The 16,611-nt window shown below is 39.5% G+C and overlaps 2 protein-coding genes across 2 annotated transcripts; both read left to right on the top strand.

Moving 5' to 3' along the window:
- Positions 1–1,481: 1,481 nt before the first annotated feature.
- Positions 1,482–4,764, top strand: LOC148150564 (putative G protein-coupled receptor 139). The gene is made up of 2 exons (XM_087975830.1): positions 1,482–1,554; positions 3,827–4,764. The coding sequence occupies exons 1-2, from the start codon at positions 1,482–1,484 to the stop codon at positions 4,762–4,764; spliced, it is 1,011 nt and encodes a 336-aa protein (XP_087831956.1).
- Positions 4,765–12,844: 8,080 nt separating this feature from the next.
- On the top strand, positions 12,845–15,243 carry LOC148150563 (putative G protein-coupled receptor 139). Its single transcript, XM_087975829.1, has 2 exons — positions 12,845–12,917; positions 14,306–15,243. Exons 1-2 carry the CDS (start codon positions 12,845–12,847, stop codon positions 15,241–15,243), a joined length of 1,011 nt encoding a protein of 336 aa, XP_087831955.1.
- The last annotated feature ends 1,368 nt before the right edge of the window (positions 15,244–16,611 follow it).

Here is a 16,611-nt window from a genome sequence, read left to right as displayed (position 1 = left end):
AATAGCCTCTCATCGTATTTGAACCTTTCTCCTCTCCATAAAATCATGCCCCGACATCTTGAAATCCCCGACCCCCAGAGAAAGGAAACTGTCGTTCACCTTATCTTTACCCCTCATGATTTTATTAACCTATGCAAGGTCACCATTCAAACTCACACACTTCAATGCTCTCCTTATAACTTTAACATTTTATTCCCAGCAACATCCTGCACATCTCATCTGAACCTTCTCCAGTTTAACAATATCCTTTTTTATAAGATTGCAAATGGAATTGACATAGTACTCCAAAGGTGGCCTCACCAACGCCCTGTACAACCTGAACATAAGGTTTCAACTGCGGTACTCAAAGGTCTGAGTATGATCTCATGTTATCCTCGTTCAAGTCTTGATTGCACTATTCTCTCTCTCAACTGAATGCAAATTTCAATCATCTTGTGTCCAATGCTGCTTCATGTCATCCCTCCTATGAAGTCATTAATTAATTCAAATTTGTTGGACAATACCATGTCTGGTTCAGCCTGCTCTTTGATTGAATCCAGAATGTGTAAGTAAAATTAATCCTGTAGTAACACAATGGAATTCTTCCAGTGAGGAAACAGGCCATTTGGCCTAACAAATCAATATTAATTCTCAAAAGACACATCCTCCTGTCCCATCCCTTCATCTCCCATGGCCAATACACCTAACCTACACATCCATCAACACCATGGGTAATTTAGCACGGCCAATTCGCCTATCCTGCACACCTTTGTGACTGTGGGAGGAAACCCATGCAGACAGGGAGAATGTACAAACTCCACACAGACAGTCACCTGAGGGTGGAATTGAATCCAGGTCCCTGGCCTAAGTGCTAACCAATGTGATGCTTGAAGAGTCAATTCAAGTGTAAATGTAAGGTATACTTTGTATTGGAGAAACAAAGTTAACTTGAGTGTCCATGTCACGAGTACCAGAGTACAGTCATGCCAATGCAACTTGTACTGGAGTAACACAGTTAATATTACTGCCAAAGTAATGTATAAGTAATACTGCAATAACATGGTGACGTCCAGTGTAAATATATGATGCCATTAATCCTGGTAGAATGTGCTCAATTGTGGGCGTGAAGGATTGGGACATTACAGATAAGTCAAGAGCAGAGTCAGGGTGACAGCTATTAGGGATCTGTCTCCAACAATCCTGTATGAACAGAAATGGGACCATCACAATAATGACAGATTCCAATTCATATTTGTGAACAGTTGTTTCTTTGCAGGTGCTTTGTCAAATTGTTAAATTTCACTTTCAAATGTTTTATCTGCTACAACATTAGACAAATAGAAAGGAATTCGATTTTATTTGTTGAACCACTGTGGCTAATGTCCCTAATGAAGTAATCTGTCTGACTCACTGGAGGATTGATGTGTCAATAAATAGAGAATTTCCTGCTCATGTATCAGCCATGCTCTAGTCACACACTTTCAGCTTGGACAGTATTCAGAATGGAGCAGCCTCCAATTATTCTGCTTGTGAAAGAGAGTTACTACCCGATTCTCTCAGCTATTGGTGTCCCTGGTGAGTTGCTGTAATCGGCTTGTTGTGAATCAGGATAAATATTTCCCTGTTCTACCTCCTTGTTCAATGTTGTGACACATTTCTGTGACTGTGTTACACCTTTAATAGTTGTCAGAGCCAACTCATGAACCTCTTGCTCTCGTTTTCCATGTTTCTTTAATCTGATAATCTTATAGATGTTATAATGGGCATGTTTGTGTGCAAGGATTTTTGTTTAGTGCAATGAATGCTGAGATTGTTGGACCATCCTGTCATTTAGTGCCAACATAGGGTTGTAAGATGAATGTGTGGGCAGATTTTCCACATGATGGCTGCAATAATGATTTTTCTCACACTGCTGTGTTGATGTTTGCATGGAATCAGTAAAATGCTCATAACCTGTATCTCAAAATTTGTTGAAATTAGATTAATAAGAATTCAAGAGATAGGAGCAGGACCTTACCATACTGCCCTTTGAGCCTGTTCACACATTCAAAGCGATCATAACTGATCTTGTGTTTCAATTCCACTTTCCCACCATTCCCTACATCCTGAGATTGCCTGAGGAACCAAAGATCTATCTTGTTCAGCCAATGATAGAATGTCCACACTCTTGTGGAATACAAATTTGCATAAATTGGCAATCCTTTGATGAAGTAATTTTTCATCTGGTTCCTAAATTATTGTGTCTGTGTCTGAGACTGTGTTCATATATACTAGATTGCCCAGTCAATGGGAATACCTTCCAGTATGTATCGATCATGGATAACTCCCTTCAGAATCTTGAATGTTTCATCAAACAATCTGCACAATCTTCTAAACTTTGGGGGATATCGGCCAAATTCACTCCACCTTTCCAATATCAAAAATATTTTACTTTGACTGACTTTGTGCGGTTTTTTTGTACTTATAAATACACGTCTCTCTGAAAATGTCATGCCTTTTAAACAAATATTCAGAATTTCTATTCTTATGACTAAAGTGAATAACCTCAAACTTCCCTTCTTAATACTCCAACTGCCATGTTGATGTCTACTCAATTGACTTGTCTTAGTTTCTCTGCAGTTTTTCTGAATTCTCCTTGTGGCTTACATTTCCACTCTGCTTTGTATTGTCAACAGACTTAGATACATTACTCCCCAACACTTTTTAATGTAGTCTGTAAATCCCTGAGGTGAAGGCACTGATTCTTGCAGCACTCAACTTGTCATGATCTGCCAACATAAAATGCACCATTTTTTCTTACTCTTCCTTCCCCAGGTGGAGAAATTTGAATTCAATAAATAACCTGAATTTAAAACAGGTGAACCAGTGGTGACACTGTGCATACCTAATCCTCTATCCATGTTACTACCCTTGACTCAGCAAGCCCTAATTCTACTTCCTTAAGGTTGCCCAGATGATATTAATTTGTTTAATTTCCTTACTCTTAATAGGCACTAGGTTCTTTCTTATTTTTGGTATGAAAAATTTATTGTAAAGACAGACGCAAGATGTTTGTTGAATATCTCCACCATTTGGTCATATCTACAGAAATTTGAATGGTACCTTCTTGCGAAGGGACGAACATACAATTTAGTTATTCTTTTTCTTTGATATCCCTTTGAAGGCCATGAGCATCTACTATTATATTCATAGTTTGTTTACATTCATATTGTTGTTTCCATTGTTATCAATTTTTGGTGGCCTCAGCTGGATGTTAAAAGATTCCCAAGTCTCCACTGTGCTTTAATTCATTGTAACACTAATATAACCTCAAGCTTAACTTATGGTGGTGATGGTACACTGACAATATGATTCAATTAGAAATCCAAAATCTCACGCTAATGTTCTGGGGTCATGGCTCTCTATGACACCATAGCAGCTGGGAAAATCTGAATTCAATAAATATCCATCATTTTAAAAAGAGAACCTAAATGTGGCCATATAACCAATGTCATTTTTAAAAAATAAAATTCCCATCTATTTCACTGACTTCCCTCAGAAAAGGAAATCTTCCCTCATTATTGGGTCTGGCCTACATTGACTCCACACCCACAGTAAAATGTTGAACTCTGAAATGTTCTCTGGTCAACTTGAAATCGGAAATACTTGCTGGCCTAGTTAGAAATACCCAGGTCTGATGAATGAATAAAATCACTGTCCTTAACTTTCAGGGTAAGTTGTGGATGGAGCTTACATACTGACTTTTTTGATTTTCAATGGAATACATTCGTGTTGTTTAATATTGCTTGTTTTCAAAAATATATTTTAGATCATGGTACTGATACTCTCTTCTTTTGCTTTCTCACAGTGAACCTAATAACAATTATAATTCTGTCCCAAGGGAAGTGTGGTTTTTCAAAGTGCATCTCTCTCTACATGATGGCCATGGCAGCAGCAAATCTATTGGTTTTAATCATCAATATAATGGTGTACTTTATTTTCAGTTATCATTTTCCACATTCATTCCTGTCGCACACTCCTGTGTGCACTTTCATTTTGTACATGACTGTTGTCAACCTTGATTTATCCGTTTGGTTTACTGTCTCTTTCACGTTTGACCGTTTTATAATTATCTGCCACCAGCGGTTGAAAGCAAAATATTGCACCAAAAGATCAGCATCTATGGTATTAACAATATTCGCTATCCTGATCTTTATAAAGAACATTACTGTTTGGTTTGCATATGAACATGAACACATAATTAACAAAATGCGATGGGGCTGTCGGGGAAATTTGGTATTTTTTTCCTCAACATTTGGAGTAGCTTTCATCTGGTTTCATGGCATTTGGCGTGTTTGGCTCCCATTCATCTTAATCATTTTGTTAAATTCTTTGACAGTGAGATATGTTCTAGTGGCCACAAGAGCCCGTAGAGCTCTCCGGGGTCACACACATGAGAATGAGAGAGATTCAGAGATGGAGAATCGAAGGAAATCCATCATTTTACTCTTCACGATATCGGGCAGTTTTATATTGTTGTGGCTGACAGCAAATGTGAGCTTTGTAACAACAAAACTAACAAACACAACTTACTATCGAGGAGACCGTACATCCCCTGTGTATATCACCACTGAGTGTGGAGCGATGATAAAACATTTGAATTCCTGCACAAACACATGTATTTATGCAGCTACCCAGAGGAATTTCAGGGAAGAGTTTAAAAAGGTTCTGAAATTTCCCTGGGCTCTGATTGAACGATTGTTGAAAAGCAAACAAAATCTACGTGGACCTTGTTTGAGAGACTAGAATTTCATTTCACTGACTCTGCTGAGGGTGAATTTTCCTCCTTTGCCTATTTTAAGTTGGCTTCTGAAACAGTTCACAGACTTGTGATTAAATTTGGTCTTTATATACTGATTTCTAAGTGATCACTGTCTTAATAGTAATAATATCTCAGCTTATGATTCATGGAATTCTAATGAGATGCCTCAAAGTATGACTTTTATTTCTCTCAAACTTTGTCTTTTCCAAGCTCCACATTTCTTCTTGAATGTCCTCTGGTGTCACAGAACATCCCATGTCCTTGAGGGACCCACTTAGCCATTTCCTAGACATTTTGTTGTTGATAATTCCCAAACAAGACTTCATTGCCATTCTCCTTGACGTTCTTGTTGACTGAAACTGATAAAGGAACTAAATTCACTTTTTAAAATATGTATTTTTGTTGAAAAAGATTTTTTAGAAAAATATTACCACAAATCCAAAAGAAGACAATTCAAAACTGTACAATGAGAAAACATACTTGTGTATAAATATGTGTGTAATATACATATATATAAAATTAAATACATAAATAAATAAGTAACAACAAACAACTAATCACTAACTAACAAATGATAGTAGTAATACAGCTTATTGAGACAAAACAATAGCTGTTGACCATCGAGAGTATTAATTTATACATATTCATATGTTCATAACTCTTCCTCTCTGGGTGTTCGATTCATAATGCACAATCGTCATGGTGATATGAAAGCCCTTATCAACGTGGCAGACAAATCTGTGCCCAGGTAATCCAAAAAAGACTGCCTTGTTCCATAGAAATTCTGTTTTATGGTGCACCATACTTGTGAGAAAATCCAAAGGGATGTGCTCAATGACTAGCTTACGCCAGTCCGACCACCCTGGGGGATTTTCAGGCAACCACCCTAACGGAATGGTTTTTCCTTGCACAAAAAGTGAGGATACTGAAAAGATTTTTTTTGTGCGGGTGTAAAGGAGGTGCATTAGCTAGGCCAGCAAAACGAGAAATCGGGTCCATCTACACCTCTGTCTGCAAGACCTACCTATTTCACCTACCACAGCCCTGCAGTATGCCCAGAGCCTGTGGCAGGACCAGAGACAGTCAGTGAGATTACCCGTACTCATTGGGACCTGTTGATGATACCCCACTTTAAATTGTGAGAAGCGGTCATGGACTGAGTGGACCCTGTGGAGAATCTTCAATTGCAAGGCATGGGTCCTATTGCAATTCGAGATCCTTCTTGAGTATTCCCAGATATGCTTCCAGGTTTTCGAGGAGATCTCAATGACCAGCTCCCTCTCCCATACCTTCCAAAGTTACTCAGTCTCATTGAGGAGCCCCCTCCCTACAGGCGGTAAAGAAAGCATGTTCTTAGAACTAAGCACCCTCTTCTCCATATTGGATCAATAAGATTCAGTTAGGAGTGTAGTTCTTTACTGAATGAAGTCCCTGATTTGAAACAAAAGCTGGAAAAGGTCCCTACTAGATAACTCAGAGCTCACTGGTCAAAAGGCATCAATATGTCCCCCTCAAATTGGTCACCCAGGCAAGACAGCACCCCCCCCCACCAAGCTGCCAAAGCTGCCAATGTCTAACCATAGTGAGAGATGATCCCCATAGGGCCAGTCACTCATGTAAGATAACAGTGAGCTTAATTGATAGTTTTTAATACACAGGAGGTCCACTCCTCCCAGACTGTTGTATAGCTACAATTTAGTTAATTTAATAAGGGCTCACTTATGATGCTTACCCCTCCAGACATGTGCTCCTGGATGAGAGAAGACTCCCAGCTGACCACTGTGAGGTTGGAGTCCTTCTCTCCCTGGAGCTCTGGTATTTCCTTGTATAATAAACTCTGTCATTGAACCCCGACTCTGACTCCGAGGCTGTTGACTTTCCCCACAACACCCGAATGAAAGAACTGAACCAACTGTTCCGTCGCCTGAATTTTTGTCTAGTAAAGATCAAAGGGATCATTCACACAGGGTATAATAGGTGGAGAAGAATATCCATTGTAATGAGGGGCATCCAACCTAACCAAGAAATTGGAAATGCCTTCCACCTTCGAAGATCTTGTTTGATTCTGTCAAATAAATGGACAAAATTAACTTTAATAATTGATCAAAAATGGGAGTAATGAATATACCAAAGGTAAGAAACCCCTCCAAGACTACTTAAAGGAAAATTGAGATTCATTCTTGAAGTGGGAGATGGCACAGGGCAGGGTGACATTCAGCACATGAACACACCAGATGGCCGCTGAGCCATAAGTTGGCCACTTTACACACATGATGGCTGCCAAACCAAAATATGGAGAGAAACAGCAGAACAAACACAGACACTGCCTGGGGCCACCAGAATAGCAGCACAATGCACTCACAACTTAGTTGATTAGTTTAAGGCAGATAAGGGAGAGAATACACATGAGTAGTGAATACTGCCCGCTGAAGTGTCTGGGTCCAGCCAACACCTTTGATAGAAATGCTAACAGTCTGACACAGAATCAATACAGAGTGATAATAGCCAAGGCTGCAATAATTGTCCTTCTCAGGAAGAGTGATTACAGCCCATTACTACAGCAATGGATTTCCATGTAGACATTGAAACTGACAATGTCTGTGCTGAAACTGACAATGGCCAAGCTGAAATTAACAAAGGTTGCGCTGGAACTAACAATAACTGCACCAAATCTATTAACAATTCTGCAATGTTTACAATAAACAAATCATGTTACAGAGACAGTAACCTCATCACTGACCTATTATATCACAAACTGTATACAAGTATCTTGACATGTGCTCCGGGATGAGAGAAGACTCACAGCTGACCAGATTGGAGTCTTTCTCTCCCTAGATCTCTGGTATTTTCTTGTACAATAAACTCTGTCATTAAACCCCGACTCTGACTCCGAGGCTGATAATTAAACCCACAACACCCTCAAGACCAGGGATTTTCAGGATACTACCTATAGGCATGACTTCCAATTTCATAAAGTTGATTTGTAGCCCGAGAAAAACACCAAACAAATTGATACATTGTATCAGATGAGGTACCAAAACTATTGGCTTTGACAAAAAGGTAACAAGGAGTGGCACAGTGGCTCAGTGCTTAGCACTGCTGCCTCATAGTGCCAGGAACCTAGTTTCGATTCTTGTATCGGATGACTCTCCCTGTGGAGTTTACACATTCTCCCCGTGTTTCTGAGGGTTTCCTCCCACAGTCCAAAGATGTGCAGGTCAGTTGAATTGGCCATTCTAAATTGCTCATGGTGTTAGGGTAGAGGGAAATGTGTCTGGGTGGGTTACTCTTTGGAGGTTTGGTGTGGACCTGTTGGGTCAAATAGCCTGTTTCCACACAGTAGGGAATCAAATCCAAAAAAAAACGTCAACTGCATACAATGTGATCTGATGTGACTTCGTTCCCACGTCTGGAGCAGATATTTTGGGATCCCTATGTACTGCCTCCACCAGCGGACCAATCACCAATGTAAAAAGCAATGGCAAGAGGGGACTGTCACTTGCACCTAAAAATATTAAAATTGCTTGACCACACACTATTGGTGATAACCATGGCAAGAGGGTCACTATAAAGAAGCTTTATCCCTCTGATAAAGACTTTACCCAAGCTAAACTGTTCCAAACCATAAAAAAGGTACGGCCACTCGACCCGGTCAAATGCGTTTTCTGTATCTAGAGAGATCACCAATCCCTGTACAGATTATTATTGACATGCTTGAATCACATTGAGTAACCTCCTGACATTATTAGATGATCTGAAGCCCTTAATGAAGCCCGTCTGGTCCTCCTTAATAATAGAAGGCAATACAGTTTCTCGTCTTAGTGCAAGAGTCTTAGATAGGATTTTGAAATCAACATTCAAAAGTGAGATGGGCCTATAGGAATCATAATCCTCTAAGACCATTTCTTTTTTAAGAATAAGAGAGATATGAGCCTCCATTAAAGATGGTGGAAGGAGACCCCGACTGGGCGAATTGTCAAACATACTGAGCATTGGTCCTGACAGTATATTTATAAATTCCTTGTGAAATTCACTGGGAAGTCCATCAGGACCAGGCGCCTTTCGGCTCTGGAGCTGCTTCACAGTCTCCTACAACTCTTGCACTGACAATGGGCATTAAGGAGAGACTCCTGTTCGGGTGTTACACCCAGGAGATATAGATTCTTGACAAAAGACTTCATCCTCACCCGCCCATCCTCACAATTTCAAATTTCGGAGTAAAATCTCCGAAATGCTGCATTAACCCTCCTATCTCCACATGCTGCCAGTCCTGCAATGTCTCTCCAAGAATTTCTTAATTTTATTATTGGTCCCTAATCAGATTGTACTAGAACTTGGTGATCTCTTCCTGGGTAACATAATGTTGGTGGTCAGCTCTGTCAAAACATATGAAAATACTTCAAATGTAACACCAGCAGACATGTATAAATATTGATTTTATACAGATCTTAATTTCTAAAATTAAAGAATCCTTTCTTCTTAACAGAACAACATGCAGAGCGATACCAATTAACTGGAGAATACAGAACAGCTTGTGAAGCTAAAGAGGGGAAAAGAAAGAAGAGATGAATGACATCACTCGTTATGTTTGCTTTCACGGTTCATGCACCTACAAACACTTTTGCATTCTGGTATCCAGAAGCAGAATGAGAGGAGTCAGAACTTGTGTGGTTTGTATTGCAATGGGAGCTCAGACACCAGCCAGTCTTCAAACCCCAAATGTACTGAGCTGGCCATAACCTCCAATCTGTCAAGAATTATAGTCATAGAATCATAGAGTCACACAACACAGAAAGAATCTCTTTGATCAAACCAGTCTATGCTGACCAAGTTCTCTAAACTAAACCATTCCCATCTGCCAGCACTTAGAACATCAGATGAAAAGACATAGGGGCAGAAATTAGGGCATTCAACTCATTAATTCTGCTCTGCCATTCAATCATGGCTAATAAGCTTCTCAACCCCATTCACACCCCTTCTTCCCAAAATCTTTGATCTCATTGACAATCAAGAACTTATGTATCTCTGTCCTAAGTATACTCAATGAACTGGGTAATGAATTCCATAGACTATTAACTCTTTGGCTAAAGAATTTTCTCCTCATCTCAGTTCAGAAGGGTCTTCCCATGACTCTACTGCTGCTCCCTCCAATTCCGGTCTCTCCTGCTAATGGAAACATCTTCCCAACACACACTGTATCCAGGCTATGCAATATTCTATAAGTTTAAATGATATCTCCTCCCCCCCACCTCCTTTTAAACTTAATTGAAAATAAATCCAGATTCTTAAAGTGTTTCTCCTGTTAAACCTTTCTTTCCTGGGATCATTCTCATGAACATTCCCTGGAACCACTCCAGGGCCAGTGTATCCCTCCTCAGATATGGGGCCCAAAATTACTCACAATAATCTGGCGGCACGGTGGCACAGTGGTTAGCACTGCTGCTTCACAGCGCTCGAGACCCGGGTTCGAGTCCCGCCTCAGGCGACTGACTGTGTGGAGTTTGCACGCTCTCCCCGTGTCTGCGTGGGTTTCCTCCAGGTGCTCCGGTTTCCTCCCACAGTCCAAAGATGTGCAGGTCAGGTGAATTGGACATGCTAAATTGCCCGTAGTGTTAGGTAAGGGGTAAATGTAGGGGTATGGGTGGCTTGCGCTTCGGCGGGGCGGTGTGGACTTGTTGGGCCGAAGGGCCTGTTTCCACACTGTAAGTAATCTAAATCTAAATGTGGTCTGACCAGAGCCTTATAAATCCTTAGAAGTACATCCTTGTTTTTATATTCTAGTTCTCTCAAAACATTGCATTTGCCTTCCTAACTACTGACTCACCCTGCAAGTTTACCTTAAGAGAACCTTGGACGAGGACTCCTAAGTCCCTTTGCACTCCAGATTTCTGAATTTTCTTCCATTTAGAAGATAATTCATACCTCTATTCTTCCTGCCAGATTTCACGACATCACACTTCCAACATTGTATTCCATCTGCAACTTCTTTGTCACTTTCCTATCCTGTCTAAGTTCTTCTACAACCTCCCCATCTCCTCAATACTACCTGTTCCTCCACCAATTCTTTGTATCATCTGCAAACCCAACCAGAATGTCCTCAATTCCTTCATCGAGGTCATTATTGTATCAAGTAAAAAGTTGTGGACGCACTAATCGCTGGCTGCCATCCTGACAAAGACTCTTTTATCCCCACTCTCTGCTTTCTGCCACACAGCCTTTCTAAAACAGCAGAGCTACATTAGTGATTTTACAGTCCTCTGGGGCCTTCCTTGACTGCAGCAAATCCTGAACGTTCACAATTATGCCTCCAGTTCCTGCTCAGCTATCTCCTTAAGTACGCTGGGGTGTAGCCCATCTAGTCCAGGTGATTTATCCACTTTCAGACCTTTCAGTTTTTTCTAACACATTCTGCTTGGTGATGGCCATGATATCACCCCTGCCCCCTGCCACTTTTAAATATTTGGATGTTACTTGCGTTTTACACTGTGAAGAATGACACAGAATACTTGTTCAGTTCCTCTGCCATTTCCATGTTCTCCATTACTTCTACTCCAGCGTCATTTTCCAGTGACTCAATGTCCACTGTTCTCTCTCTTTTACCCATGGTCCATATCCCTCCAAACATTTTTTTATTCATGTACCTATCTAAATGTCTTTTAAATGTTTCCACTGTACCCACAACCACCACTTTGGAAGTTCATTCCACACAGGCACCACACACTGTGTGAAAAAAATTGCCCCTCAAGTCTTATTTAAATCTTTCTCCACTCACTGAAACAAAATGCTGCCTAGTCTTGACATCACCCACCTGAAAGAAATAACACCTGCCATTCACCTTATCTATATCCCTTATGATTTAATGAAACTCTTTAAGGTTGTCTCTCAATCCACTCCACTCCATTGGAAATAGTCTGAGCCCACCTAGTTGATACAGCCTCTCCTGATAACTCAGACCTTCCATTCCCGGTCAGTCTCTTCTGAACCACCTCCTGCCTAATAATATCCTTCCAATAACTGTGGAAGCAGAACTGGACACTGAACTACAAACGAGGCCCCACTAACATCCTGTTTAACACACCATAATATATTAACTCCTATACTTAAAGGTATGAAAATAACCTCTAGTTCTCCTCATTGAATTTTAAAATACTAGTCGTGGACTCACTATTCTCGATGACAAACTCATGTAAACCTCAATCATATGATGGCTACTGATTCTTCAGATTGTCCCTGCTATGAAATCATTAATTAATTTTGATTTGTGATATGTTGCCATTTTGGGTTTAACTCATTCTTTGGTTGAATCCAGAATAGGTAATTAAAATTAATGCTGTAATTATATGAGTAATTCTAGTGTAAATGTAAGGTACCATGAGTATTGGAGAAACATGGCTAACTCTCAAGTCGCTGTAGGGTATTATTAGTACTGAAAGTAATACAATCAACTCTCGTATCAATGTTGGATATAATAGAACTGCAATAACACAGTTACCTCAAGTGTCTAGGTAGGTTGCCACTAGTACCAGAATAACAAGCTCCTGATAATGCAAATTACAACTTGTACTGGAATAACACAGTTAATATTACTGCCAAAGTAAGATATAACGAGTATAGCAGTAACATAGTGAACCCAGGTGCAAATATAGAATATCATTAATCCAGATAAAATATGCTCATTTTTGGTAGTAGAGGAAAGGGACATTTCGGATGAATCAAGAGCACAGTCAGGATAACAGATATTGAGAATCTATCTCCCACAATCCTGTATGAATAGAGACAGTACCACCACAACAGTGACAGATTACAATCTATATTGTGAAAAGTTGTTGTGTTGTATGCCTTCTATCAAATTGGTCAATAACATTTCCAAACTTTTTTTTTGCTGAAATCTTAGTCAAACAAAAACAAGATTTGAGTTTATTTGTTAAATGGCTGTAGCTAATGTCACTAATGATGTAATCTGTCTGACTCACTGGAGGATTGATGTGTGAATAAATAGAGAATTCCCTGCTCATGTATCAGCCATGCACCAGTCACACACTTTCAGCTTGGACACTATTCAGAATGGAGCAACCTCCAATTATTCTGCTTGTGAAAGAGAGTTACTACCCGATTCTCTCAGTTGTTGGTGTCCCTGGTGAGTTATTGTAATCTGCTTGTTGTGAATCAGTGTAGATATTCTCCCTGTTCTCGGATACAATAATGAGATATGTTTCCTGTGTGACTGTGTCATAACCTTGGTAGTCGTTGGGACCAACTCATGAATCTCTTGCTCTTGATTTCCACATTTCTTGAATCTTTTAAGCTTCTAGATGTTATAATGCGCAAGTTTCTGAGCAAGGATTTTAGTTTAGTTTAGCAAATGACAGTATTTTTGGACCAAACTCTTATTTGATGCCAATGTAGCAATGTAACATGAATGTGTGGGTAGGCATTCCACATAATGACTTCGATAATAATTTTTCTCAAATTGTGACATTGATATTCATATGGAATTGGGTAAAATGCTCTCAAACTGTATCTTGACAAATATTAATATTAGATTCATAAGATTATAAGAGATAAGAGCAGGAATACACTATACTGCACTTTGAGCCTGTTCAGCCAATCAAAACAATCAAGAGTGAGTTTTGGCTTCAGATTCACTCCCCCCACCCCCCACCCCAAATTCCTGGAATCTCTGGATTGCCTGAGAAACAAGCCAGTGATATCTACTTTAAAGACAAATGCAAAATATTTATTTAACATCTCTGCCATATCCATAATAATTTGTGCTATGATTTGTACTGAGTGGCTAACATATAGCTTAGCTACTCTCTTTCTTTGATATCCCTTGAAAGGCCATGACCATCTGTTATTATAATCATGGCCAGTTATTTTAGTGTTCTAGTTTTGTTTTCATTTTTATCAACTTTTGGAGGTCTCTGTTGGATTCTAAAAGATTCTCAACATTAACATTACCTCATGCAATGCTGAATGGAGGTGATGGTATACTGACAATATCATTAGATTTAAAGTCCAAAACCTCAGGCTACTGCTCAGGGAACATAGATCTCAGTCCCTCCATTGAAGGTGGGGAAATTTCAATTCAATAAATAATTGGAATAAAGAAATCAAACTTGACATGGATGATATAAATAATGCCTTTTTTTATTCAGTAAAATCCCAGCGATTTATCTAATCTTCCTGAGAAAAGGAAATCTTCCATCATTATCGGGTCTGGCTGACAGTTAACTCCACCACCCACAGAAAAGCATTGAACTCTGAAATGTTCTCTGTTCAATTTGAAATCGGGAATACTTGTTGCGCAAGTTAGAAATACACACACTTAATGAATGATTCCAATTAACATCTGTAATGTTTTGGTAAGACATGAATGGATCAAACTCACTGAGTTTTGATTTTCAATGAAATGTATTCTTGCTGAATTTTATAAATTGACTCTTTGAATGTTTATTGTTGTCTACCTGCAACATAATATTTTTGATTGTTGCACTTATAATCTCCCCTTTCTTTTTCTTACAGCAAACATAATGACAACTGTAATTTTGTGCCAAGGAAAGTGTGGTCTTTCAAAATGTATCTCTCTCTACATGATGGCCATGGCAACAGCAAATCTATTGGTTTTGACCATCAATATAATGGTGTATTATATTTTCAGTTATCATTTTCCACATTCGTTCCTGTCTCACACTCCTGTGTGCACTTTCATTTTGTACATGACTGTTGTCAGCCTTGATTTGACGGTTTGGTTCACTGTCTCTTTCACATTTGACCGTTTTATAATTATCTGCCACCAGAGGTTTAAAGCAAAATACTGCACCAAGAGAACAGCATCTATGGTGATAACAATATTCTCTATCTTGATCTTTATAAAGAATATTCCTGTTTGGTATGGATGTGAATATGGACATGGAATTAAGAAAATGCAGTGGTGCTGTGAGGGAAGTTTTGCCTTTCTTTCCTCAACTTTTGGTATCGTGTTCACCTGGTTTCACAGTGTTTGGCATGTTTGGCTCCCATTCACCTTCATCATTTTGTTAAATTCTTTGACTGTGCGATGTGTTGTCTTGGCCACTAGAGCTCGTAGAGCTCTCTGGGGTCAGACACATGAGAATGAGAGAGATTCAGAGATGGAGAAAAGAAGGAAATCCATCATTTTACTCTTCACTATATCAGGCAGTTTTATATTGTTGTGGCTGCCAGCAATTGTGACCTTTGTAACGACAAAACTAACAAACACAACTTACTATCAAGGAGACGGTACATCCCCTGCGTTTATCGCTGCTGAGTGTGGTGCAATGATAAAATATTTCAATTCCAGCACAAACACATGTATTTATGCAGCTACTCAGAAGAATTTCAGGGAAGAGTTTAAGAAGATTCTGAAATGTCCCTGGGCATGGATTGAAAGATTGCTGAAAAATGAACAAAATCCATTTCGATCTTGTTTGAGAGACTGAAATTCAGATCAGGGCTCCAAATGTGCTGACATTGATCTTTCCTCTTTGGACCATTTTGAATTGGCTTTTGAAACAACCCAGAAGTGTGTGATTACGTTTGATCATTTTTTGTACATTCATAAATGCTAACCTTCTTCGCAATGCTAACAATGCTTGTGATTCAAAAATATTTCTCAATATGGATTCTGTTTCTCTTAAAATTTGTGGTTTCCAAGTTCCATATTTCTTCCAACAATGCCATCTGGTCTCACAAAACATCTTAAGTCCTCAAGTGATCTGCTTCCCAGCTGGAATCATATTGGTAAAAAAAAGAGGCTGTTGGGAGCGAAAGTATTGTGTGTAAGTGATAACCATTTTGAAATATACCTGACAAGTTGGAATGGTATGCGCTATCCATAAGCCTTAATCATTCCTGCATGCTGATAGCTCCACACTTTCACTTTCACATTCCCATTCCCAGATGAGAGAAAATGATTTGATTAGATTCCCTACACTGTGGAAACAGGCCATTTGGCCCAATAGGTCAACACCAACCCTCCGAAGAGTAGCCCACACAGATCCATTTCCCTCTGACTTATGCACCTAACACTATGTGCAATTTAACATGGCCAATTCACCTGACCTGCACATCTTTGGATTGTGGGAGGAAACCGGAGCACCCGGAGGAAACCCACGCAGACTCGGGGAGAACGTGCAAACTCCACACAGTCAGTCACCAGAGGCCGGAATTGAACCCGGGTCCCTGGTGCTGTGAGGCAGCAGTGCTAACCACGGAGCCACCATGCCATCCCCATGCCACAACATTTGAGAGAAACAGAAACCATAAAGTGAAATCTTTTTGAATCATAAGGAGAGTTATTGTCATTGTGAAGAAGGTTATCATTCCTGAATGATCTGAAGTTAAAGCAAAACTGATCCTATTTTTACACAACCATGTAAGCTTGCTATCTTCATCATGATTATGAGTTTACACACTCAGCTAATGTCACTCTTATGTCTTTCAGCATTTGCCTCTGTCCAAAAACACTCTGGTTATGATGCAGTTATTGCTGAGGCAAACCCTTACCCTATTCCCTAGACTGATTGATATTTCTCTTTGACTTTCTCAATGACTGAAACTGTTAAAGAAACTGAATGCCAGAAGATTGACTTTCTGTATCATTTGCAAATGTTAGAGCCGTCTAACATAGACCAATCAGATGACTTTCTAATTTAATTTTTCTCTGCTAACTTTACAATATAGTGAATACATTGTTTAGACTTTTGTTTAGTCTGGAGACCAAGTGTCAAGAATTGATTACTTGCAGAGTTTGTGATTGGTTGTTCAAAAAGTTTGGTTAGGAACCATAGCAGTTAACTTTGTGGGTC

Source organism: Chiloscyllium plagiosum, unplaced genomic scaffold (assembly GCF_037043375.1).
Source record: "Chiloscyllium plagiosum isolate Xiang-an unplaced genomic scaffold, Cpla_swu_hap1 HiC_scaffold_3, whole genome shotgun sequence".
Lineage (NCBI taxonomy): Eukaryota > Metazoa > Chordata > Chondrichthyes > Orectolobiformes > Hemiscylliidae > Chiloscyllium > Chiloscyllium plagiosum.
This window is presented reverse-complemented; position numbering and strand designations above follow the sequence as displayed.